A 27992-nucleotide genomic window follows, 5' to 3' on the forward strand; every position below is an offset into this window, starting at 1 on the left:
GTGAATCGATGTTGATCTTATATCTGTCAGAGTCTTCTTGTGCCACCATCTTTTCTTCAATATCTGATCTTATAATTAAGGCAGTTATACTACCCCCATTACTTTTTGCCTCCATGATCCTTGGTATCATTTTCCCCCCTCTTGGTTTCACCATAGTCCTTATATTAAAAAAAAACAACAACTAGAAAAACAGTCTTAATGAACTGTTTTTGGAGGGGCTGTGCCCTTTTATACTGACCAGTTTTTAAACTCTTCATAAAAATGGTGTTTAACAAGCCCAAACTTTCAAATGTGAATGGGATAAAGTCAAAAGGAGATGAAAGAAATGGCATTCCTGGTGAAATAGGTCAGATGATTTTCAGATTCCAAAGTGTCCTGATAGTTTTATGTGATCCAATCCAGTTCCTGAAAAAAACCCTGCCAACAGGTAACAGGTCTTTGAAAGCTTTTGAAGCCAAAGGCTCCCTACCAGCCAGCCGATCTCTTACAAAGTTCTTGGCCTCATTAAGAATGAGAAACAGATACCACGGCACCAACCTGTCTACAAGAACACAATGAGACAAATGTAATTGCTTGTATGAGGGATATAAGTCAGCAACTCCCAAATCATTCATATTTACACCCACTCCATTTTGGTTATCTTTCCTTTATAATTTGGCCATACATCGATGTCAAGTGTATAATTTCATCTGGGGCTTTATCAGTTACCACCCAGAGCCATGATTATATGGTGGGAACTTCCTCAGCAGGAGCAAGTCTATCTTTAGTATCTTCTTGATAGTTACCTCTTACATGTAAAATCAAAAGGAAAGTCTTGGTTTTCTTATGTGGCTCCAGAATCACTAAATATAACATTTAGGAGCAATTTATCAACTGAAACCATTGACTTTTCAGCTACCACTACCATTTCTCAAAGCAAAGTGTTCCTATTCCTTTCCTTCATTATATATATTTTTTTAATCAAATTACAGTGGAAATTTTAGGGACTTCTACATTGACCACACAATCATGCACTAAGTTCATCTTTCATCTTGCTGGTGTCAGAGTCATAGAGATAAACATAGAGATAAAACTGGATTTTGAACAATTAGAAGCACAGCTAGAGGCATACAGGTATGATTTCTGGAAAAAGTAACTTTTTACAAAAATAAAAAACAACTCTCCACTCTAGGATTCAAAAGATAATTTATTAGTCAGAGGAGAATCACACACTATATCCAGTAATATGCTTCTTTTATTTTTGTGCCTTTTATCTTAAAAATATATTTAAACAAGAAACAAAGATAATATTGAATTTTCCCATAAATTTTGCTTTCTTATTTACAGTGTTACATTGTAAATAACATTCCATTATACACAGATTAAGGACTGCATTACTGTATGTTCTCTTTAAATATTCTTTCATAATACAGTACACACAGCTCGAAACTATGCAGGATTTAAGCTTAGAAAAGCTTGAGGAAGGAAGTACAAACTTTATCAATAAGACTATTATTTAAAAAGGTTCTGACCTTAATTCTCTGCTAGATTGTTTCACTGAAACCATTCTTTGTTAAAGAAAAATGCCCCATATGAGGGATGAGAACAACAGTTTAAGTCACCACAGGATCCACTTAAACTGGCTAACAAATAAAAATACTTTGTTACTAGCACTGTTATCAGGAGCACTGCCACTGTCAATCATTGCAACACGTAGATTTACTCTGCAGTTTCAGACACATTACATGTTACAGCAACACAGTTGGTACTGCTTTGTGAAAGCAACCACTTCCTGCAACTTTAGGTTTTACCTGTAAACAGTTAAAGCACACATTTTGGGAAGATGATTTAATCATTCCTGGTCTGAGGTTACAGAGTCAGGAGGAGTTTCTAATTCATTGAAGAAGCGAGCACACACACACACACACACACACACACACACACACACACTCACACACACAGCATCCCGCTCCCCCGCCCAAGACCCGCGTGTTGCCAAGCGCTAACTACAGCGGCACTAGTGTGGCGAGGGACGCGCGAGGGACACGCGCGGCTGCGACAGAAGTTATGAAACGAGGAAGGTAAAACATCCCACTTCCGTTCGAACCCCGTGGAGCCTGGATTCCGCTGGAAGGCTCAGCTCACCGGGCTCTCCAGGCGGCAGACGCCTCCTTCAATCGCCACGGACTGTCCAGCCACCGCGCCGGGAGGGAGTCTGGAAATATGAGTCTGCGGAGGAGGAGACGAAGACCGTTAGAGCACCAGCTGTGTTCCCTCCCCTCCACATGCGACGAAGGGGTAGAGAACACCAGAGAATCTTAGAGAACACCAGAGAATCTTGGCTTCTCTTTGCTTCTGAGAATCTCCAGGCTGTGCTCGTGGGTAACTCAGGGGCAGACAGATCTTGTTTGTTCAAATCTTAGAGGATGTTAACTGAACACCTACTACATGCCAAGCACAGCACTGGCAGCGAGAAGATTCCGAGATCAGGACAGCACGGAGCTTAGGGTTTAGTCATACTCAGAACAAGAATGGTTTTCAGTCCAACTATACTGCGCATATTCCAGTTACCCAAAATTGGCAATATACATTATACATCTTGTCCTCTAAACATTCAAAAGTGAGGACACCTGATTCATGTTTATCCCCTCAGTTTACTTCTTAAAATAATTAAGCAGCTTACAAAAATCAGACCACTCAACAACCTCACCTCAGCGAGGGGATGAAAAAGAGAAAAAGACCTTACAAAATAAGTTAAAGACAGGCAGGAGTTCACACAAAATCGAGCCTGAGCTCTGCCCCCACACTGGAGGCAGAGGGCTGCCTGGTCTCTGAGCTTCACGGGGGCAACGAGCAGACAGGGGTCCATGCGGTAGAATGGGATCACACGGACCAACCACTCAAAGGAGAAAACTTCCTGGCATGGAGTCCAGGGAGCCACTCCTCTTGCAGGCTTTACACACAGCAGGTACCGCATACAGCGGATGGGTGAAGATAGCAACTGGAGAACAAGGAGCTTTGTAAGGCTGTGTATTACAGCATCACCAAAAGGAGGTCAGCAGGCAAATTTCTTCCATGAGGGGTCAGCCAGGAATTCCATTTTTTTTTTTAAAATGATCTCTCTTAATCCAGGGATAGATAAATGTCAGAGTTTCTAAGAAGAACAGAGGGATTGTATATCCTTCAGATAATCCTCTCTGATTCTGCTTCTCTACACAAGATTTTCCTAAGGACTGAACACAGGGGAGCTCAAGTCCCAGAGTGCAGTCACTCGATGCAGCTGGGGAGGTGGCCAAGCCTGGGGTAGGGGTGACATCCTCTTGTGCAACCAAAGATGATGCAAGCATGCGCGTTAGCTCGAACAACACGGAGGCTAACTGATTTTAATTCTTAGGTATCATTGCACAAGTCCTATGACAGCAACTGACATAGTCAGTAATTTGTAAAGTTCTGGAAAATAGAAAACCTAGTGTTTCTGTGTGCAAGGCAGGAAGCCACCTGTAACCTGCAGGACAGAGGTCTGTTAGCTCTTGGGTGGAGATCTGGGCACAGCAGGCCCTGTGGCATCTCCTGAGAGTGGGGTATCACTGAGCTCACCTGCCAGACCCATGCCTCTGGCACCATGTCCCAGAGTCTGGCCTCATTATTGCTTGCATCTGAGGGTCGTACCTGGAGGTATCTAATAAGCACGGATGTTTTATACTGGGAAGTCCACAGTAAGACACACTCATGGATCGTTGTTTCTTGTGACATCTCATTAACCTCAAGGGAGGAGTTTGAAGACAATGTGTCGTTTGAGTCTGCTGCCCAGCAGCCCTCATCACATCCAGCCGCCTAAGGCTCAAATCCACAATTCCCAGAGCTCCGTGTTGTGGGGCCTTTTATTCTTTTAGGAATTCATTAGCATGAAGTCAAATAATTTTTTCCTCAGGCATCATTCATCAATTAAAAAGAACATTCTAACCAAAAACAATCCCTGAGAGAGCAGAGGCCCCTTAGGCCCCTTCATCCTTCATCTCACCCTCTTCAGCTAGGAAATGGTCACGTGATTACAACAGGGATCAAGAAGGTGGAAAACTATACAGTGGTTCCTCAATAAATTAAACATAGAATTACCATATGATTTAACAATTCCACATCGCAGTATATACCCAAAACAAGTAAAAGCAGGGACTCAGATATTTGTACACAAAGCTCATAGCAGCTTTATTCACAATAGCCAAAGTGTAGAAGCAAGCAACCCAATGTCCATCAAGATATCAATGAGCAAAACATGGTCTTCACATACAATGGAATATTCAGCTTTAAAAAGAATTGACATTCTGACACATGGCACAACATGGGTCAGCTCTGAAGACACAAAGCTCCGTGAAATAAGCCAGACACAAAAGGACAATTATTGCACGATTCCACTTGTATGAGGCCCCTAGAAGTCAAAATTCAGAGACGGGGAGCAAGATGGTGGCTGCCAGGGGCTGGAGGGAGGCAGAATTTGGGAGTCATTACTTAATGGGCACAGAGTTTCAGTTTGAGAAGGTGAAAAGTTCTGGAGATGGAGGGGGGTGATGGTTGCACAACAAAGTAAACGTTCTAAGTGCCACTGCATAGTACACCTGAAATGGTTACAATGGTAAATTTTATGCTGTGTATGCATATGTGTGTGTGTGTGTTAAGTTGCTTCAGTCATGTCCAACTCTTTGCAACCCTATGAATGTTGTATATATTTTAGCATAATTTTAGCAAAAGAAGAAAGCAGAAATGATAATTTTCTTCCTGGTCTAGAACTGTATTTTATAAGATGGCATTAAAAGAAGGGATTAGCCGGAATGAATCCACAGTGCAGATCTCAAAGGAGAAATATTAACACCGCAGCCATGAAATTAAAAGACGCTTACTCCTTGGAAGAAAAGTTATGACCAACCTAGATAGCATATTCAAAAGCAGAGACATTACTTTACCAACAAAGGTCCGTCTAGTCAAGGCTATGGTTTTTCCAGTAGTCATGTATGGATATGAGAGTTGGACTGTGAAGAAAGCTGAGTGCCAAAGAATTGATGCTTTTTAACTGTGGTGTTGGAGAAGACTCTTGAGAGTCCCTTGGACTGCAAGGAGATCCAACCAGTCCATTCTAAAGGAGATCAGTCCTGGGTGTTCTTTGGAAGGACTGATGCTAAAGCTGAAACTCCAGTACTTTGGCTACTTCATGCGAAGAGTTGACTCATTGGAAAAGACTCTGACACTGGGAGGGATTGACGGCAGGAGGAGAAGGGGACGACAGAGGATGAGATGGCTGGATGGCATCACCGACTTGATGGACATGAATTTGGGTGAACTCCAGGAGATGGTGATGGACAGGGAGGCCTGGCGTGCTGCAATTCATGGGGTCGCAAAGAGTCGGACATGACTGAGCGACTGAACTGAACTGAACTGTTCACAAATAGGTTGAAAATTTCCAATCACATTACTTATGATATCTGTCCCAAAAAGAGAAGTCCAGAGGAAAATTTCTCCTCATGTTTCCTGGAGATACAGAGAGAATCCAATGAGACTTCCTGGCAGTCCAGGCACCAGAGGCAACAGAGAATAAATTAATTTTTAAAAGATCAAAGAGTGACCGTGTGTCCAACCAGACAGCCTGTAACTTGACCAATGGGATGTCTGTCTTAAAGCAATTGATTTTCTTTTGAGCACGAAAAAGACCCAGAATTAGAAGCAAGAAACCAGGAGGCCAGGGGACTTGATAACAATCCCTTGAGATCTACAAAAACACAAATGGCCAATCCAAACTCACTTCTAACACTTCCAGCCCCACCAAGTTTACGACAGAAAAGCATCTAAATAAACTGAACTAAACCACAAAGTATCAAGGAGAGTTAGGGAGGAAGATAAAAAAGAATCTGAAATGACAATGGTCTTGAGATATTTATTAATGGTACATGGGCAAAATACTTCAAAAATACATTGAGATTTGTATAAATTGAGCTGTATGCCTAACAGAGAAATGCTCACTCAGACAAACAAGTTGTTAAGATTAACTTTTCAGGATTATCTCTTCCCTAAATTATCACTGAGCCAATTACAAAACACACTGGGTATGATTTTGGTGTTGAGAGGAATAAAATGATTTATCGTCCAAATGTATGTCAACACTTCACCAGTTTCATCCATCAACATGATCTTCAAACTCATCAGAAAATATGACCTTGGCCTGGAAAAGTTTGAACCAAGATGTATTTGATGCTTTCTGTGGAGATTTCAACAGAGCATCAAATCATATTATAAACAGTGGGGGCTGTTTAAGAGAATATTTTATATGAGTGTTTATCTCTTAAGAGTTCTTCTGGAGAAGTGGGCTTGAATTCCGCGAGCCTAAAAATAGACCACCGTCTACAATGAACCTGCATGTCAGCATTTTAAAGTGCAATGAAGTGTTTCCACTGAGTGTATAAGGGCTGTGCAGATTCGAGCATGCCCTACAAGTGTAAGAACTTAACACGGTATCTTTAAAACCACAGTAGCAAAGTAGTGCACTGGAACTCAGAACTACGAGAAATAACACGTGAACACAGCAGATGCCAAAGCTGCAGCGTTTGGGGTCTTCTCCCACCATTCCCTGGGAACGTCCCACTCATACACCACTCTAACAAGGAGTCCGTGACTCATCGCTGCTTCGGTTCTTTCTCCAGGAAAGAGCACCTTTACTGGACCCTCCCCGCAGTCTAGCAGCTCTTCTTCTAGCTCCTACAACTCCCAGCTGAGCATTTCACGGTTTTCGATGCAACTGTTCAGGTTTTGGTTTGTTTGGAACTTTTGAGTCTCTGTAGTTGAAAACCCAGTGAAGGCAAAAGTTCATCATGCACACACTCCTCTGTGTTCCCTGCACTTGTCAGAGTGTCTGACACAAGCATATTCTAGAAATGCTCACTGAGTGGAGAAGTGACTAGAACAAACCCTTCGGGGCTACATTTATGTACAAAGAATCTCAAGCGTTTTCACTCATGTGACCAGTCAGTTTGGTTAAAAAGTCAATCATGCTAATTTGTTACAGTGAAGATTGTTTTTAAATAGATTTTTTAAGAAGCATGGACTGGTTCCATTTCCCCACTTTGCAAGTGATTATGGTGTTAGAATGGAGATAGAACCTTAGATTCTGAAGACGCTAATGTCTCCACACCAATGGAACCCAACGGCCTTGGAGTTAGAATTCTCTGCTTTCTTAATAATTCCCTGAATGACTAGACAGATCCTTGAGGTTAACACTCCTATAAGAACTATCACTTTATAAATTAAACTGTTTATTCAAAGCCAATAATCTTAGGTTTGTATTTTTTTTCTATTAAAACCAAAAGCATTGTATAATAACATATTTAGCCTGAAGACTTCAAAATGAGAAAAAGAAAAATATAATACAGAAATTATATAACTGTTTGATGTCCTAAGCACAATCTAAGTAGTAGCTGAGACTTCCTATCATTCATACTCATGTCTTTAAATCTTTTAAGACCACCTTAGGACTGCTTTTTTGTGGTTTCCAGGAAAACTACAAGCACACAATTTAATTTTGAAAGTCCCAAAGCCTTTATTTAGTGGTTATATTTTAATCCATCTTCCCACTTGCCAGAGAGTTGCTTGAGATCTGCCACAACAGTCAAGGGAGGAAGATTCTCTTAGACAAGTTATTATCCTCCTTTGGTGGGGTCAGGAATATAAAATATAGACAGACATATTAACAGCTTAAAAAAATAAAGCTCTTTGTAAATGTTTTATTCATGGGTTTCATAACTCTGAGAGTTTGGTTTGTTTTTTTTTTTTTTTAAGAAAACAAAACCAAGTTTTCTTCATCAATCACTGACTAGGAATCCAGAGCACCTTGGCTTCTGGGCCACTCTTCCACCTGGACACAATGCTGGACCACATTTCCCAGCCTTCTTTTGCAACTTCGTGTGTGGCTTCATGATTGCAATCAGGCTTATAAACCAATCAGGCTTCATCAATCTTATAAACCATTCCCTTGTGCTTTCTCTGATGACCTGAGGCCTACGTGAGGTAAGGAACCTGGGACCCTGAATTATAGTTTGGAAGAGAGACCTCTGCTAATCAGAAACTCCAAACTGTATTTTATGTGAATGAGAAACATGCTTCTCATTGCGTTTAAACAATTATACATATATATTCTGGGGTTTCTTGTTATAGCAGCTGGAGCCATCTTAACCAACAATGATTCTACCCAGGCTTCGGCACTTACATGCTGTGCAACTTCTGCTGGTCACTTAACTTCTTGGGCCCCCATCTCTAGAATGGGGGTAGTAACAGCTGCCATCAGGTCGACCAGGACTGAGTGAGACACTGACGCAATGAGAGCACATGCCAGTAGCTGTTAGGTTCTTATTATTCCAACACACACAGCACTGTCAGACACAAAACACCACGCAGGACAATCTGACAGGCTGTTTGACATCCCAGAATTAGGAAATTCTATTTGAAATGTTTGATATTCTTTAAAAACAGGATGAGATACTTTAGTGAAAAGTTAGCTGCATGATAAAAGGTAACACTGAAGAAAACGGACACTGTTTGGCCAACATTCTGATGCTGCTGTTATGCTGCCACCGATACAACAATTAAAAATTGCTGAGTATTTACTAACTACTCAAGGCTGTGTCTTGTCACCCTGCTTGTTTAACTTCTGTGCAGAGCACATCATGAGAAACGCTGGGCTGGAGGAGGCACAAGCTGGAATCAAGATTGCCGGGAGAAATATCAAGAACCTCAGATATGCAGATAATACCACCCTTATGGCAGAAAGTGAAGAGGAACTAAAAAGCCTCTTGATGAAAGTGAAAGAGGAGAGCGAAAAAGTTGGCTTAAAGCTCAACATTCAGAAAATGAAGATCATGGCATCCGGTCCCATCACTTCATGGGAAATAGATGGGGAAACATTGGAAACAGTGTCAGACTTTATTTTTTCGGGCTCCAAAATCACTGCAGATGGTGGTTGCAGCCATGAAATTAAAAGAAGCTTACTCCTTGGAAGAAAAGTTATGACCAACCTAGACAGCATATTCAAAAGCAGAGACGTTACTTTGCCAACAAAGGTCCGTCTAGTCAAGGCTATGGTTTTTCCAGTGGTCATGTATAGATGTGAGAGTTGGACTGTGAAGAAACCTGGGCGCCAAAGAATTGATGCTTTTGAACTGCTGTGTTGGAGAAGACTCTTGAGAGTCCCTTGGACTGCAAGGAGATCCAACAAGTCCATTCTAAAGGAGATCAGTCCTGGGATTTCTTTGGAAGGACTGATGCTAAAGCTGAAACTCCAATACTTTGGCTACCTTATGCAAAGAGTTGACTCACTGGAAAAGACTCTGATGCTGGGAGGGATTGGAGGCAGGAGAAGAAGGGGATGACAGAGGATGAGATGGCTGGATGGCATCACCGACTTGATGGACATGAGTTTGAGTGAACTCCAGGAGATGGTGATGGACAGGGAGGCCTGGTGTGCTGCGATTCATGGGGTCGCAAAGAGTCAGACACAACTGAGCAACTGAACTGAACTGAACTGAAGGGCTTTGTTATATACCAGTCTGCTGTATCACTAATCTTCTAAGGCTCAAAAACAATCAGCTCAACATGCTTGGGAGATACAGAGGAAACCAAAGTGATAGAATACTGAAAAGTTTCCTTTTATGAACATGCTATATTGTTGGGAAGACAAGTAAGGCCATATGAAATGATCAGAAAACCATTAACAAAGGCACATGATCATACAACAAGAGTTTACAATACTCCACTGTGCGTTTTGCAACACCAGCAAGCAATTAACTCAAGTCTGAGGATACTGGGGGCTTCCCAGGTGTTGAGAGGCTTCCCTGACAGCTCAGTTGGTAAAGAATATGCCTGCAATGCAGGAGACCCCAGTTCAGTTCCTAGGTCAAGAAGATCTGCTGGAGAAGGGATAGGCTATCCAGCAGATAGCTTGTTGGGCTTCCCTTGTAACTCAGCTGGTAAAGAATCCACCTGCATTGCAGGATACCAGGGTTCAATCCCTGGGTTGCAAAGATCCCCTGAAGAGGGAACAGCTACCCACTCCAGTATTATGGCCTGGAGAATTTCATGGACTGTATAGTCCATGGGGTCGCAAAGAGTCAGACACGACTGAGTGACTCTAACTTTCAGGTGGCGAGAGTGGTAAAGAATCTGTCTGCCAATGCAGGAGATGTAAAAGACACAGGTTCAATTCCTGGGTCGGGAAGATCCCCTGGAGGAGGGCATGGCTACCCACTTCAGTATTCTTGCCAGAGCCTGCTGGGCAACAGTCCATAGGGTTGCAAAGAGTTGGACACACCTGAAGTGACTTAGCACACATGCAAACTGTGGAAACTGTCTCAATCTTGACACTGCCTACCAGGAGATAATCAGTCCCCATGGGTTAAGAACTCAGTCACACAAGACTGCCTCCCCACAAGTCCAGATGCCAATACCAGGTCCAGATTATCACCTGCACTTCTGGCTCCCAGCTATAAATTGGCTATAAGTAGGAGATTCCCACCGCCCTATCCTCGGGTCTGATTAACCTGCTAGAGCAGTTGACAAAATTCAGGAAAATAGTTTACATTATTGCAAAAGGATATAATTCAGAAACAGCCAGATAAAAGAGATGCATAGGTAAGGAAGGTAGGCAGAGGCTTGGAGCCCCCATGCCTTCTCTAAAGACACCAGTCTCCCCAAATCTCCACATTCATATTCTCAGAAGCCCTGGGAACCTTGAAATTCTGGGATTTTTATGGAGACATCATTACATAGGTACGGTTAATTGAATTATTGGTCACTTGTGACTGAAGTCAACCTCCAGCCCCTCTCCTCTCCCCATAGGTCAGGGGGTGGGGCTGAAATTTCCAACTCTCTACCTATATGGTTGGTTCCCTTGGTAACTAGATCCCAATCTTAGGTTATCTTGGTGTTTTCCAAAAGTCACCTCATTAAAATAAACTCAGGTGTGGTTGAAAGGGTCTTGCTATGAATAACAAGATGCTAATTTCACCTTTATGTCTCTGAAGTGGGACTGAAGACTAAAGATCAAATATATATAACAAAAGATACTCCTATCACTGTTTTCACTTAGAAATTCCAAGGGTTTGGGGAGCTGTGAGTCAGGAACCACGGAGGAAGAACAAATATGTACTTTTTACAATAAATCACAGTATGACAGATATCCTGCCACAAACACCACACGAGGTGGAGAGAGGGGACGGATGTGGATCAAGGAGGTGGGGCAGACTCTCCAGAGGCCACGGCACAGAAGGCAAACAGGACAGGACAGCAGTAGGACATGAAAATGATGTCTTCTGCAGAAAGGACAGCTGACACATGTGTCTGGCTTGAGCCACGTGGTATTTCCAACTTTTTAAAACTTAATAGAAAATATTTTAAAATAGGGAAGTTACACACAAGCATCTTGATTTCTAGCTATTCTTGAAAACCTGGGCGACCCTTGCATTTCCTCACCAGAGTAAAGTCACAGCTACCTTCTTTAGAAGGACATTTCTGGTCGTAGTTTTCTGCTGTGTTCTGCCTATGGCGTGTGCTCAGATGGCCTGAACGTCTGTGGCTGTCTCTCAGCAAGCTTACTACTATTGGTCCACTGGGGTCAGACAGTGGCAGCCTGATCCTTCCATCATACGGCTCTCCCTTCAACCTTTGTCTAATGGTTTTACAACCACAGAACCAGCCCCAAACTGGCCCTGTCCTGCTTCTAACAAGATACAGAGTTATTTTCCAGGGACAACAGAATGAAACCTCAAGTCATGCAGCAGAAGCGTGCAGGAGATTTTTGATCTCAGACAACTTGGAACCAAAGTTGTCCCCGCTTCCCGATTCCATCCAAATGACCCAACCTGGTGAACTCTAGAGCCCTCTGAGAAGCGGAGGGTCTGCCGTCCAGGAAGATCCGGTCCTGAAGCCCCCCTCCCACCCCCTACCACAAATGGCCAGGTCCCAGAGCCCTCTTGATCACAACCTGCCCCACCAGGGCTTCTGCACACCAACCTCCTCCCCTCCCTAATAAAAGTGTGACCACATCCCAGATTGGGGGACAAATTTAAACCATGTTTTCTGGCCCCTTGCCTGTCAACCTTGCAACAAGCTTTTCTTTTCTCAGAGCTGGTGCCATAGCATTGACTTCTATGTGCTTCAGCAGTGAGTCCATTGCTTAGCCCATTTGAGTAGCCACTAACAATCACTGCCTAGGCTCCGTTATTTTGAGAGTTGCTAACAGGTGGTTTCCTGATTCTGTTACTGTCAATATAGAAATAGCTGGAATTCTTCTGTAAAGAACTTTCTCAACTTTTGGTATTCTAAAACAAAGTGCATGTAAGAAAGGGAGGATAAACACTAGATTCTTTTACTTCCTTTTCAGGGTTCAGAATAATAAACCTCCAGAAGCAGCCAAATATCGCCTCCTCCTCATGTCTGTGAATTTAAGAAGGCAGTTTGGTAAAGAAATACAGAAAGAGATTATAGCGGGAGGATGTCTTTGGGTGGGGGAAAAGGGAGGGAAATAGAAGGAACAGCATTTTCTCCATTCACACCAGCCAAAGGTCAACTCTTCTATGTTAGAGAAGAAAAAATCGGAGAATTGTAAGAGCTGCTTTTAAACTGTCAACGAGAATAAGACTGGCTGGACTGACTTGATAGTTGAGTTTCGGATGACTAACGTTTAGGTTCACCGGTTTTAGGTCAAAGATGGGATCTGCAGAATGAGTTAGCTCCTTCAGGGCTGACACAAAATGAATATTGTTGTCAGTTAACCTAGTAAAGTTTGCTCAAGATCAGTTTTACGGTTTAGCAGAATGTTCTCTTCATATAGATAACTGAGGGTGAGGACAGCGTATTAGTCTGCCAGGGCTTCTGTAACAAAATTACTTTCCTACAGTTCTGAAGGCTGGAAGCCCAAGACCAAGGCATCAGTAGGGCAGGTTTCCTCCGAGGCCTCTCTGCGTGGCTCACAAGGAGCTGTCTTCTCTCAGCATCGTCACCTGGCCTGTTCTCTGTGTGTGCAAATCTCTGGTATTTGTGCTTCTTATGAAGACATCCTGTTGGATTAGGGCCCCATCCTTAAAACTATGTTTGAGCTTAATCACTTCTTTAAAGGCCCTGTCTCCATGTATAATTGCAGTGGGGGGTAGAGCTTTCAGATAAGAATCTGGTGGGGACAGAATTCAATCCATAACAGACACAGACTAAATGAAACGATGCCCCATATGTTGCAGGCTGCATTTGTTCTCTGAGCTGAAATCCTCCTGCCCTTCCCTTGGCTCATCCTCTCTGTCTCCACTTGCCTCCTTGCTGTTCCTCAACCACACAGCATGTTTGTGCCCCGAGGTCACTGCATGTGCAGTTCTCACTACCCAGAAGGCTCTTCCCCCTAGTGCCCAAGTGGCTCCCTTGCTCACTTCTGCCAGATCTGTACTCAAAGCTGCCTTTTCAAGAAGGGTTACACTGGCCACTCATCAGCATTTCATGACCAACACCATCTCTGCCTCATGTTTCCTGTATTCTTACCATATATCTACACTTCCCTGATAGCTCAGCTGGTAAAGAATCCACCTGCAATTCAGGAGACTCCGGTTCGATTTCTGGGTTGGGAAGATCCGCTGGAGAAGGGAAAGGCTACCTACTCCCCAGTATTCTTGGGCTTCCCTGTTGGGTTAGCTGGTTAAAAATCTGCCTGCAATGCAGGATCCCTGGGTTGGGAAGATTCCTGGGAGAAGGAAAAGGCTACCCACTCCAGTATTCTGGCCTGGAGAATTCCATGGACTGTATAGTCCATGGGATCACAAAGAGTTGGACACGACTGAGTGACCCTCACTTTCACTTTACCATATCTACCTAGCCATCCACTTTGCTCCTCCATCTCGTTCATTGCCTGTCTCCTCCTTTGGAACAAAATCTCAGAAGGGCAAGGAGTTTTATCCGATCACTGCTCTTCCCTCAGGACCTAAAAGACAGCCAGGCTCATGGAGGGGGCTCTGTATATTTGCTAAGCAAATAGAGGATCTTTTTTTTTTTTTTAATGAGGATTTGGGAAATGAAAGAGAGCAAAGTGCAAATTAGACATTTTAAAGTTCTTAATTTTATGTTTTGTAGTTTTTGATTATAGCTTATAAGTTTGTTATACATTTTTTTGCAGAGATGTGCTAAGGGCTTTTGATTATAGCTTGTAAGTTTGTTACAGACATTTTGAAGAGATACATGTAAATAAAATGATCAAAATGACATTGAAGTTGTGAACCTTAAAAGTCTGAAAAGAAAAAAGTCTCTTTCAATTCTGGTTTCCTCAGTGTATATGCCCAGCAGTGGGATTGCTGGGTCATAAGGTAGTTCTATTTGCAATTTTTTAAGGAATCTCCACACTGTTCTCCATAGTGGCTGTACTAGTTTGCATTCCCACCAACAGTGTAGGAGGGTTCCCTTTTCTCCACACCCTCTCCAGCATTTATTGCTTGCAGATTTTTGGATCGCAGCCATTCTGACTGGTGTGAAGTGGTACCTCATTGTGGTTTTGATTTGCATTTCTCTAATAATGAGTGATGTTGAGCATCTTTTCATGTGTTTGTTAGCCATCCGTATGTCTTCTTTGGAGAAATGTCTATTTAGTTCTTTGGCCCATTTTTTGATTGGGTCGTTTATTTTTCTGGAATTGAGCTGCAGAAGTTGTTTGTATATTTTTGAGATTAGTTGTTTGTCAGTTGCTTCATTTGCTATTATTTTCTCCCATTCAGAAGGCTGTCTTTTCACCTTGCTTATATTTTCCTTTGTTGTGCAGAAGCTTTTAATTTTAATTAGATCCCATTTGTTTATTTTTGCTTTTATTTCCAGAATTCTGGGAGGTGGATCATAGAGGATCCTGCTGTGATTTATGTCTGAGAGTGTTTTGCCTATGTTCTCCTCTACGAGTTTTATAGTTTCTGGTCTTACATTTAGATCTTTAATCCATTTTGAGTTTATTTTTGTGTGGGGTGTTAGAAAGTGATATGTACCCCAATGTTCATCGCAGCACTGTTTATAATAGCTAGGACATGGAAACAACCTAGATGCCCATCAGCAGATGAATGGATAAGAAAGCTGTGGTACATATACACAATGGAGTATTACTCGGCCGTTAAAAAGAATTCATTTGAATCAGTTCTGATGAGATGGATGAAACTGGAGCCAATTATACAGAGTGAAGTAAGCCAGAAAGAAAAACACCAATACAGTATACTAACACATATATATGGAATTTAGGAAGATGGCAATGACGACCCTGTATGCAAGACAGGGAAAGAGACACAGATGTGTATAATGGACTTTTGGACTCAGAGGGAGAGGGAGAGGGTGGGATGATTTGGGAGAATGACATTCTAACATGTATACTATCATGTAAGAATTGAATCGCCAGTCTATGTCTGATGCAGGATACAGCATGCTTGGAGCTGGTGCATGGGGATGACCCAGAGAGATGTTATGGGGAGGGAGGTGGGAGGGGGGTTCATGTTTGGGAACGCATGTAAGAATTAAAGATTTTAAAATTAAAAAAAAAAAAGAAAAGAAAAGAAAAGAAAAAAGTCTATGTACTTCCCAAGATAGATACGGAATGTAGAAGTCACATGCCCTGACACCATCTGCACGCTCATCTTACACAACAACTGCACACACACCATCCTCTCCGGGAGAGAGGGCGGAGGCGGCGGCACCACAGTTGGGCGCGGGCTGCGGGCCTGGTGGGCCTGTCACGCCTGCTGCCCGAATGATACTAAGCAATTCAGCAGATGGTAGGAGGGCTACCTTGTTTGCAGGGCATTTTCCCTCCTCAAGGGCAGGACAAGGGTGTCTCACGTTCAATTTTATAACTTATCATGAAAATTTGAAGAGCCCGATATAACTTTCCCGCCCATTTTCCCTTACTAATTCTGCCTTATTTTTCAAATTGTTGAGTCCTAGGTAAAATATATTTTTCATTCTATTAACAGCATCACATGAACTTCCTTCATACAACCCAGGACAATGTGTATATTGTGTAGAATACACGATGGCTTAACTGCAGGCCCAGCCTGTCTTCTGCATCATCACCAGGCTACCAGGATGCGGGGAGCTGCGGCAGGAGCCGGCACACTGGCTGGGCACACCTTGTGCCCTTACACAGAGAATTCTTACCTGAGGTGATAATAGTCGCCTTTTGCTTCTTTTACTGGCACGAACGTGGCAGACCTTAAATGACCGATGCCCGGGAGGACAGCTGAGGAAGTGTGTTTGGTTGATTTTTGGTTTTTATTGCTTTGTTTCTATTATGGGCTTTTTTATTCCCCCCGTTAATGAGTAGAGTCAGGAGACGCTACTCCCACCCCTGTCCTTTTTCCCAGAAGTGCCCTCCCCATCGCTTTCAAGAGCTGTCTTTCAAGGAGCCACAATTTGTGAATAAGAATATTCTGTCTGAGCACTCTTTGTGTGAGGCATCAAAGCTTGGAATGTAGTTTAAGGCTCTAAAAATAGAGTTTGGTCTTCAGACTTCATCCTGAAAGCAGATGTACTCAACTAGTTGACAGTTTCACGTGAAACTGCCTAATGTAATCCAGAATAACGCGTATATTTTATAGAATAAAACCCCATGTAACTACAGGGCAAAAGATCTGGGTGCTCACTTCCCTAACCCATCTGATATCAGGAAAACCAGTGAAAATCTCAGGGCTGTAAAACAAGGACTCTGGGTTGGACAGTCTCTAGAGAAACCTTGCAAAGTTTTCACATTCTCTGACACTGACGTCCTTTAGGTCTTGTATACACTGTGAATGAATCTAAAAACAATGAATCCAATCACTCACTGTCTTAAACTAAAAGTAAGAAATATGCCAGAGCAATTTGAAGATGTAATTCTTAAGTTCAACCTAATCAGAAATATCGACAGATGGAGGAACCGATGCCATATGTTAATCATTTTAGTGTATGTTGCCCCCTACCTCATTTTCTATTTAGAACAAGGACGCCATAAAAGACCACTGACAAACATGGACAAAGCACAAAGACAGCATTATGGTAAATGTCATCATCAGTCCTGAGACGAGGCCACATAATGGGAAATGTTCTATTGTTCTCACATAGAAATATCATGTTCAAGGAACCTCCAAATAAGATGAAAATGCAGTCTTATGAAAACAGCATGTTGTTTCAGGCTCCTGGCAAAGTGTGTTACTTCTTTTACCACCGCCCGTCAGTGGCAACAGCACACAACACTGCCCCTTATGTTTAGCTTAAAAGCCCTGTGAAGGCATCCACATAAACACGGTAAGCCCATAGGACCTATCATATCACCACTCACATGGAGAATTATCATGGATATTCCATTCTGCTAAAGGTGATAAAAGCTCTACACTATATCACAAATATTTATTCTGTACTTATTAGGAGGGGACAGAAGAATGAAACACACATGGACCTCACTCTGAAGGCAATTAGGTCTTTGTAGGATGTGGAAGCTAGTTCCTTATGAAACTAGTTTCTTGTAAAATCTTAATAAAAATATGAAGTCCCTAGATTTGCATAATGCTTTAGTTTCCATAGTGCCTTTGCACTGATGAGACCACCTCAAAATAGGCTCTCAGGTAGAAAGATGTATAATATACATAATTTTCAGGTGGAAAGAAAGCTAGGCTCAGAATGGCTATGTGGTTTGCTTACGGTCCCAGAGGAAGTGGAAAAACTGAGCCTTGAATGAAAGCCTTTGGACTCCAAATTTAGGGCTCTCTTTACTCCCACAAAGTCTTACCATGAAGGATTCTAAATTAGGCTCTGTGAAGAGACACAAGTCTCACTACTTGAGGTTTATGACTAAGTAGTTTTTCAGGGTGAAATAGGGCTTGCTCAGAAAAGCTACTGCCACGCATTTTACCTACAAATTTCAGTTTGATTCTGGGATTCAGAGAACTGGATTTGAGCCTTAATTCTGCTGAGGATGGACTGGGGTAGGGGGTAGGCTCACTAGATCTCTGGGTTTCAGTATCTTTGTAGCCCAAAATGAAAATTTTTACTCAATTACATCGGGGGTTCTTTCTGATTTGAACATTTTAGACAGTTTTGCATTAGAACATCCCTCTAAAGGCTGTTTAATTTTTTTTTTTTTTTTTTTCAAAAAACCCACATGTTTAAATTTTCTTAGAATTTGGTTATCGTTTTTTTTTTTTTTTTTTTTTTTTAAACAGCGCTTTTAAGAAGTAATTGAAATCCCGATTGGTCCCAGGACTTGTATCACCTTTCTTTCAGACACAGCCTAACTTAAGAGTGGACCTCTTAGACAGTGGTGCTGGGCCATCTACATCAGAATATCTGCGGGTGGGGGCCAGGAAGCTAGATTTCCACACCTAGGGTTTGAACCCCCAAGTTTTCAGGAACAAAGCCTGCCTTAGGTTACCTCTTGGATAAAGGGAAGGCGGTCAGGGAAAAGGGACAGTAGACACATCATACAGACAACATGAAACCACTGCTGACACCATCATGTTAATCGTGCATTCTGAGACTCTAGAGACCTCTACTCTGATTTTTAAAATAGTCTTCATTCTTCTTTAAATGTTCAAATAGGAACATGACTACTTTTCTGTTAAAAATTCATTTTTAAAAAAGAAGAAATCAGAACGTATCATTCCAAGTAGTCCAAACGATCACAACTGTGTAAAAAAACACAATCACAGCTGCGGAAGCTGAAGGCAATATGCGAACACGCTGACAGTGGTTGATGTGGGGCAGCGCACTGCGCTCCAGGACTCACTCAGGGCCAGGGTCGCCTTGCTTTTTCTTCTGTCATTCTGTATTTTCTCAGTTATGTAGCAGAGTGATTTAGTTGGCGTTTAATACGGCAGCATAACCTATTGAGGAATTAATCTGTGTCCTTTCTTACTGTTGGAGACCCACTGCAGGAGGCATGACTGTGTCCCCAGTCCACTCCTGAGCATTGCCGAGAAAGAACGAACAAAATAACTGTGCTGTCCACACAGGACCCATCGACAGCATCTTCTCCTTGATATACCCCTCTCTCTGGTTTCCAGGACCCCAAACTCACCTGCTCTCCTCAGCCTCTGTGGCCACAACTTCTCAGCCTCCTTTGCAGGCCCCCCATGTCCCCGAGCTAACGGCACAGGAGCTCCCGAGGACTCAGGCCCCTTCTCTCCCATCTGTGCTCACTCCCTTAGTGATCTCATCCAGTCCTTCGTTCTATGAAAGCATTTCTATGCTGAGATTCCCAAATATACATCTCCAGCTTCGGCCTCTCCTGACAGTGACCTGTTTAGAAGCTTTGGTTCTGGGGTTCAGACCACCTGGCCTGAATCTTGGCTCGACCTCTGGTAGCTCTGTGGCCTCATATGAGTAACTTCGTATTTCAGATACTTCTTCCTGAAGGAAGAGGAGGAGGAGGTATTGAGCTGAGCTGAGGAGATGCAGCCACGCCTGACAGGCCCCTGGGCAGCATGGGGGCGGGGGGTTACCTCTGCTTCTGTCAGAGGAATCTCTGGGCCACCATTTCCTCGGTAAAAACCAGCAGGTGGCCTCTTCTTGGAGACCCTGAGGAGGAAGCCTCAGCACCTGAATGACATGTAGTGAGTGAAAGCCCAGAATGGCAGTTACAGTCTTCTGCTTGGTAAGCTGACAGATAACATGGATTTTTTTTTTTTTTTTTAACTATAGCTTGAAAAGACTATCTTGTATTTGAAAAGAAATGAAAGGCTAATGTTGAAACTATCATAAAGAGCGAAACTACTGTTTGTCTCATGGAACTATTTCCTGAGAATTTCAGTTGATCTGTCAGTGAGGAATTAGGGAGTGGCAAAAATAAAAACCACCAACAGACTTTTTGAAGAAAATTCTCCTCATCGAAACCATCTGCTCCCTGACTTATTGATCTGACCCATGTGACACCAAAGAACTGTGAAAATGTTGGAATGAGAGAGGGCAAGGCTTCCTGCACTGGCTTCTGCTGGTCCCAGGAGAGGCTCTCTGGAAAAAAGGGAGCCTGGCCGAATGTCAGCCCAGTCCATGCTTCTCAGAGTCGGGCAGGCACCTGAGCATGTGAAGGTCAGATACTCGCCAATAAAGGAAACTGTGGACGCCATAAACCAGCTCATCCTAGATGTCAATGGAAGCCACCCTTCAATTCCGGCTTCAATTCCTCCCTTCTCTTCTGCCCTAACACTGAGACCTCAGTTCCCTTTGCTGGTTGTCCCTCACCTCCCCAAACCACTCAGTGTTGGGGTACCCCACTTCTCAACTCATTCTGTAGAGAAACATCTGTGAAGTGCTCTGGACATGAAGTGAAGTCCCTGGTTACACTGGAGAAAGAGGACAGAGAATAATTCTCCAGACCCAACTCACCCTCCAGCTGCCACTTCATTTCTTTTCATTCACAGCAAAGCGGGGTTTTTGCCTTGACGACTGCACTGAAATGGCTTTTTCCCAAGGTGAGCCATGCCTTCCAAATGCTAAATCCAACGGTCTGTCCTCAGACCTAACTTCATGGGCCCAGACTGCAGGATCGGATAAAGCTGGAACGCTCTCTTCACCTTGAAATGTTGAGACTCTCCCTCCTTGGTTTCTGTGACACTGCCCTAGTTCTCCACCAATCTGTACAGCCATTCCTGTCTCCTGCGCTAGGTCCTTCACTCCTCTGACTTATGACCACGGGAACTCCTCAGAAGTCTTTTCTCCGACTCTGGTCTCTCTTAGTGATCTCGTCTATCCCTGCAGTTTTTTGTGTGTGTGTTTTTAGCATTTATATGCTGAGATTTCAGAGAGGCACCTCCAGTTTGGCCCTCGCTCCGGACACCCTCAGGCCTGCTTCCTCGCTCCTCACCGTCCTCCTCACCTTGGTAAACGGCAGCCCTATTCTCAGGGCTGTCTCCTCCGGTTCCCTCACACCTCCACCCAGCCCCGTGGCTGACCCTGCTGGCTTCACCTTAAAATGGGTGCAGAAGCCAGCTGGCGCTCAGCAACTGTGCACGGCTTATGTTCTAGCCCAGCTCATCACTCTTGCTCACACAAGTGGCAACAGGCTCCCCTGCTGGCTCCCTTTCAGAAAGCAGCGGGAGCCACCTCCTCCAACGTAGTCAGACACTTTCAGTCCTCCGCTCCCCAGCCTCCAGTGGCTCCCATCTCAGGGGAAGAGCCCAAATCCTAACTACGACCGATCACAACCCACAAGGTCTAGTCCCCCACTTTTCACTGTGACCCACTAAGACTGAGCTAGCCACTGTGCCTCCATCACATTGGGAACGCTCACTCCTGCCTGAAGGCCTCTGCTCTTGCTGCCCTTCATATCTGGAATGTTCTTGTCTTGCTCCCATAAACCTCCCAAGACTTTATTCAACTGACACTTTGTCAATGAGACCCACCTCACACTGGAAACCTCATACTTCTTAAAATCCTCCCAGCTTGACATGTCTTTCTAGCACTTACCACAAACATAGTCTGTGCCTTATTTATCTTGTTTAATATTTTCCCCACTCGTGTGTAAGTCCAGGAGTACAAGGATTCCTGGCTTTTTTGTTCACTACTATGTTCTCAGGAAAGAACCTGAATCTAATGGGCACTCGACAGTATTTGTTTAATAAATATTTCATTTTAAAAAATGAGCTGCTATATTTCATCAAAACTCTACTCCTAAGTAAACTGAGTTTTTTAATAGTTAAAATCTCAAAGCCAAAGAATCAAGGCTTCTTTCCTAGTTAATCATTATTAAATATGGTAATAAATCCCAGATTAGCTCTACTACTGGTTAACTGAGGTTAAGAAGGAATGGATTTTTGTCATCTTTCATGGTGAAAACCTTATAGATTGTATTTATTTCTTTTCTTCCCCAATTATGTATGGCCTAATGAACAAAAACATAAACTGCAAGACTCAGGAACTTGTACATAAGAGGTTATCACATTAAAGACCAGGTCCTTCCTGTCTGAACTGGCTTTGCAAGTTTATAGGAATTTGGGTTGGAAGCATGTTTTATTCAGGGGCTACTGGGGCTTATTACTAATGGCCTAGTAAGAGCTTGTTTTGCCAAGATCTTCCATTTTCAACAGAGCAGGTTCTAACTATTGGCAGGTTCTAACTGTTCAGAATTTTACCATAATATACAAAAGACCTATCAGTGGAAGAAGTCGGGGGATTATTGGGCTTTTCATCCCTTATAGGAAGCACGTTTAAAATATAATTAATTTTCAAGTGAAGAAAAAGCTGTTTCCAAGTACTTTGAGCATCTCCTAATAACAAAGCGTTAATACAACCCGCATTCTACATTTCGTTTCATCTCTTCAACACTGCAGCAGGAAGGGCAGCCCAAACATGCACAGCGCAGTGCTGACAGCTCATGAGCATGAGAGAAAGCCGCCATATGTGCCACAGAAGCGTCCGAAAGGAATGCAAACAGAAAGAGCAGCTCGACCATATCCAAATGTCTCAATGAGTTAGTACTAAAATGGTAAAATGTCACCAATTTACAGCACTGCTTTCCTTACAAGACATAAAAAATTAGACATAATAATCAGCAAAGAAGAATTTTAATCCTTAGAATTAGACAGAATGGACACTCCAAGTTGAAGACTTTAAAAAAAAAGACAGAAACTATATTATTTGAATGGATGGTACTAAAATAAAAATGTATTCTAGCAGTTAGACTTCACTTAGGGTTCAAAATCTACAGTACGGGTCAGTTTCCGATGTCTGTGAGTGAAGCAGGCCAGGCATAGGACTGGCAGAGTGGAATGTCCAGGCCCCACCAAATAGGAGGCCACCACTTGGGACCAGCTAATCATGGCTATGCAGGGAGTGGGTCCCAGTGTAGCCAAACGTACTCTTATGAGAAAACAAGTCAGGAGGAAGAAAACTGTGCTTTCACAGAAAACGTAAAACATTTAAATCTTGTATAAAATTTTATACAAAATTTCTATTTTGTATAAGTTCAAAAAAATTTTAGGTAATATTTTCAACTTTTTTTAAAAAGGGATGTGTTGCTGAAGCCAGCTTTTGAGCTCAACTCTGCAGGTTAAGGGGAAGGAGGGACAGTGAGGATAAAAAGTATATCCAAACAACCATCTGGCCTCAAAATTTCACCCTCAACTTCAACGTGGAGCCACTCACAGAAGACACCTCCTATGGAGTGAATGCCCATGTATGCAGGGCCCTGCAGGGCTGTTAGAAGCTCCAAGCACACTGCATGCCTGTAAATTCAGTTCCTCTCGCTACTCACCTTCTGAATAAAATAATGCAATGAGAGTTCTTACAACATCAAACCAATGGGTGACACTGAATGTTTACAATCAAAGAAACCAATGCCACGCTTTAAGTTAGGAAGGTGACATGAAATAAGAATGGCTTGACCAAAATTATGGCCTTTTTTGTTTTAGGCTAAAAAAAAACAGGAAAGGATTTCTTTCCTCATTTGTCCACTGCTTTCGAACCAAGAGAAAAAGACCATCCTGTAATCACTTCTTACTCACTGTGAGTAATCAGGCCAATAGTTCTCGTGAATGCCTGTTTCAGCTCCATCTCACAGGTGTGTGTTGTCCTGTGGGTAAACAGTAGGCATGTCTCTGCTTTCGGAAGGTACCCATTTACCTAAAATGTTGGGTACTAGAGGGTAACAAGGTGACATTCCAATGCTGCGTTCACACTTAATGTGAACTATGTAAGCTGATGACTATGCACGCACATAGAGGCAGGGAAATTAATGTTTTCATTATTTTCCATGCTGCTACAATAAAAAACAAAAAAGGTTTACTCACCACCTTGCAACTAACATAGAGTGTCTACAAGTCCAAGCAATAGACATATTTATCTTTGCAGAGATCCAACCCTACACCACGATTAAAATGAGATTTATTTGGATAAATATGGTTAATAACTCTGAGAAGATTTATGCTCTTGCCAACATGGTGAATTCCCTCTTTGTGTTTATTCTATTTATTGCTTTGGAGCTTTGTCAAATGAATCATTTGGAAGAAACTGATGGCATAAGGCTAATTAGGCAAGAAAAATAAAGCTAACAACAACTCTGAGAAGCAAACTTGAGGCTGAGGAAACTTCTGATTAAAGTTTGTTTTTCACATATTCAACCTTCTACAGTCTTCTCCTGTTTGTCTAAAGGACTTTCTAAATAGACCCAATGGGATCCTCCTGGCAGTCCTAAGAGCATGGAAAAGAAATACAACTTTCTATATTTGAAATTCTGGGCAAGCTCAGAAAGTACAAGTAAAATCACTGATTAGCCACTTTTCCTTCTGCTCCGTAAGCACACTTGCCAAATGTAGCTGTCTGGGATGTTTCCCTAGTACAGAGCTTGCTGGCGGCGCCTAACACCATCCCAGGGCAGATGGCCTCCTGCCAGGGATCAGACTCCTTCAGCTGTTGAGTAATATAGGGACTGGACTATCAAAAGAAGCTAATATTTGGCTTAGACCAAGGCCAACTTGTATCTAAGTGGTTCTTCATAAATCTAAAATATGGTCCAATAAATCCACCTAGTGGCTGAATGTCACTGGCCACTACCATGGAACTGAAGTCCCTTTTAAGAATTCATGGTCAACCCACCTAAAGACGCTCCACTGTCTAGAGCTCAAGGGAATCTGAGAAGGTTGCCTGTGCTGGCCCGAGATACACTCAACAGTAGCCAGTAAATAATCTTCTTCTCTCTTACTTTTAAAAGTAGAATTATTCAGTTAGGGGAGCTTAGCTGGAATGCTGCAGGCAACTTAGGTTCCATTTCAAAACCTGTTTGTAAGGCTGTCAAACTGGCAGACGTCCAGTCAGAAAGCTTTGTAAAAGGGCTCCATTACCACCATACTGGCCTGAATGGCAGAGCTGAGTGTGTGTGTACGTGTGTGTCCATTCTTGTAGCCTCAAACAAGTTTCTTTTTCCTCTTCTGGAATCTCTGAATTCACTTGTCAGTTGGTTTATAATAGACTTACGTTTTGGCAAAAAGGAATAAGCCTGACCATCTCCACCAGGGGATCAGCATGAAAACCTAGGAGGTGTCAGTCTTGTGGATGGTACCTTTGGAAGCACAGTTCGTGTGAACGAGGCTCCGGAGCTGCAAGGCGCTAGCCCTGAGAGACTCTCACTGCTTCTGCTATCACATGACCCTCCCAGCACCACCATTACCCATCACAACACATGTATAAACAGCTCTGTTATATGCCCTGTGGTTGTATTTTCGATTAATATTCAGAATACTATGAAAACATCAGTAATAGTCCCATTTTAAGGAAACCAACGGTTAGTGTTGTAACCTGTCCCAGGTTATAAAGCAGGAGGCTCAGGAGTGAAATTCGCCTCTGGCTAACTCCGAAGCCTGTTCTCTTATTATATCAGGTCACCTCTTTATACACAACCTTGCTGACATCTTTTAAAATCCCTCCTATTGCTCTGCCAGGAATGAAGCAGTCAGAATTTTTTTCTCTCCTAGGAAAAGTCTTATCTTTTTCTGAAGTTTAGTTCATTTAAGTTTTTCTACTAGATTCAGCTCTTTGGATAGTTTTTAAAATCCATGACTTTATAGTATATCCAGCTCACTCTCATTATTGGGAAGAGGGGCAACAGTCTCCTCTGCCTTTCTTCATCCTAACTGGAAGTGGAAGTCTCTTTCTCACTTCTCTTGGTAACTCCCTCTTGTGTTGTTTGGTCTTTAAGTCCTGTCTGACTATTGCAACCCTACAGACTGTAGCCCACCAAGCCCCTCTGTTCATGGGATTTCCCAGGCGAGAACACCGGAGTAGGTTGCCATTTCCTTCTCCAGAGGGTCTTCCTGACTCAGGGATCAAACCCGTGTCTCCTGCATTGGCAGGTGGATTCTTCACCACTGAGCCACCTAGAAGCCCCCCCTCTTGAGTACCTCACGTTTATATTTAAGTCTTCCTCCATACCTTTCCTTGAGAGGCAAGTTAAGCCTAGTAAAAAACTCTCAGAAACCTTATCTGTTCTATCCCTTCTACACAGACATTTACTGAGATTTTTTTAAAGGACTCAGAAACTATCTTCATAAAAACAAATCATAGTAGATACTACAGTTGGGGTTGCAAAAATCCTACCAAAAACTGAATAGCAACATATATGCTAATTAATCTGGAATGTAGAATTTAGAGTTTTGCAGATGGCAAACAAGTATCTAGGAATGAAGGGCCGTAATAAATACAACATCCATAATATACGAAGGACTTAACTCATCTGTATTCAGACATCAGATTTTGTTTCCTTGCTCCTATCAAGTCTGACCCAGGAAGGACTTAGGGCAGAGTCAGGTTTTCTTGCTCTCACTTCACTCGTGAGGCCTCTGAAATCCAGAGAGAGACAGTGGCCACGCAGAGTCATACAGCCTGCAGGAAGGGGAGGTGGACGCAGGCTCCGGCAGCCCAGTGCTGCACCCATTTCGATGCTTGCTCAACTGCAACACCAGGCGAATGTGCCATAATAGCCAAGGGTGATATTTTTTAAAAAACTTTTTATTTGAAAATAATCTCAAAAATATACAGACTAGTTCAAGGAGCACCCACACCTCCTTCACGCAGGGTCGCCCATTGCTAACATTTCACTTCATTTGCTTTGTGATCTACTACTGTCTGTCTGTTCAGGGCTTCCCAGGCGGCGCAGTGGTGAAGAACCCACCTGCTAGTACAAGAGATGTGCGTTTGACCCCTGCGTGGGGAAGATACCCTGGAGAAAGAAATGGCAATCCACTCCTGTATTCCTGCCTGGAAAAAGTCCCATGGACAGAGGGACCTAGTGAGCTGCAGTCAAGGGATCACATAAGAGTCGGAAACGACTGAGCGACGGAGCAACATACACACATCTGTCTGTCCAACCATCCACATAACAATATTTTCTGAGCCACTGAGAAGACATTGTATAATTATGGCCCTTTACCCTTAAATACTTGAATTTATATTCCCTAAGAGTAAGAATATTTCCCTACATACTACAGTACAAAGATATTTTAAAAAGATAACGTCTTCTACTACCTATATGCCCTTTTATTCACTGACCTAAGAATACATTTTTAGCATTTTCCCCCTACCATCCAGGGTCCAGCATGGGATCAGTTACCACATATGCTAGTGGTCACTGCCCTTTAAGAGTATTTAATCTGGAACATTTCCTCAGCCTTTGTCTTTTATGACGTTGACATTTTTGAAGAATATAATCCCCTTTTCTTTCTTCCAAGACTGATCTTCATTTTTTATTTCTCTAATGTTTCCTTGTGATTAGGTTCAGACGGTACGCTTCCAGACGGGATACTGCAAAAGAGATGCTGTGTCTTTCTCGGGTTCTCACATCCAGAGGCACATGATGTCCATCTGTCCCTCGCAGTGACATTAATTTTGATCACGTGGTCAAGTTGTTGCCTGGTTTTTCCATTATATACTTATTATTTTTCCCTGAAACTAATAAGAACCCTGGGGCAACACCTTAAGACCATAAAATAGCTTGCTCCTCCTCAAGGATGAATTTTTATAACAGTATTTTCACTATGTTATAAAAAAAAAATGACCTCTACATCGTAAAAGAAACCTAGGTTTTACTTATTATTCTTGAATAAGTTCCATGCCAATTTTAACATCTGTTTTTATTACAGTAGTCCATGTACACTGGGTGTTTATTAAAAACCATTCATTAACTGTCTGCTATCTTGGGTAGGATACTGGCAATTTGATTTTTAAACTTAGCTCGTATCAATGCCCTAATTTTGGTTCAATTAAAAAGAAATCTCTTTAACTTATGCAACAGTAGGGATTTAGAAATTAAATTAAGGTATATCACTGCAAAAACATTCTATTAAAAAAAGAAACTTATAAAAGAACTTACTCCTATTTGTTCAAATTACATACGGATTCTGGTTATAATGGTATTAGTTATTATCCAGCCTTTTCTAAATAGTACTATTTTGGGTGAACTTTAATTCAAGGTCTTAACTTGGATTAAATATAATTAGCTTATATAAAATGTTTGAATG

General features: G+C 42.5%; 1 protein-coding gene across 4 annotated transcripts in view; it reads right to left on the reverse strand.

Annotated features, from left to right (window-relative positions):
- TASP1 (taspase 1) overlaps window positions 1169–27992 on the reverse strand; it is a 264742-nt gene continuing 237918 nt past the window's right edge. For 3 of the 4 annotated variants that reach the window (XR_310467.3, XM_005687819.3, XM_018056930.1), the window contains one exon: window positions 1169–2208. Coding sequence is in view for 2 of the 4 variants with exons in the window: in XM_005687819.3 (XP_005687876.1) it covers window positions 2116–2208 (93 nt within the window). In the remaining 2 variants the exon portion in view is untranslated. Of the gene's footprint in view, window positions 2209–23486; window positions 23555–27992 lie in introns of all 4 variants that reach the window. The other variant, XR_001918985.1, reaches the window with a different exon arrangement.

Source organism: Capra hircus, chromosome 13, assembly GCF_001704415.2.
Source record: "Capra hircus breed San Clemente chromosome 13, ASM170441v1, whole genome shotgun sequence".
NCBI classification, from domain to species: domain Eukaryota; kingdom Metazoa; phylum Chordata; class Mammalia; order Artiodactyla; family Bovidae; genus Capra; species Capra hircus.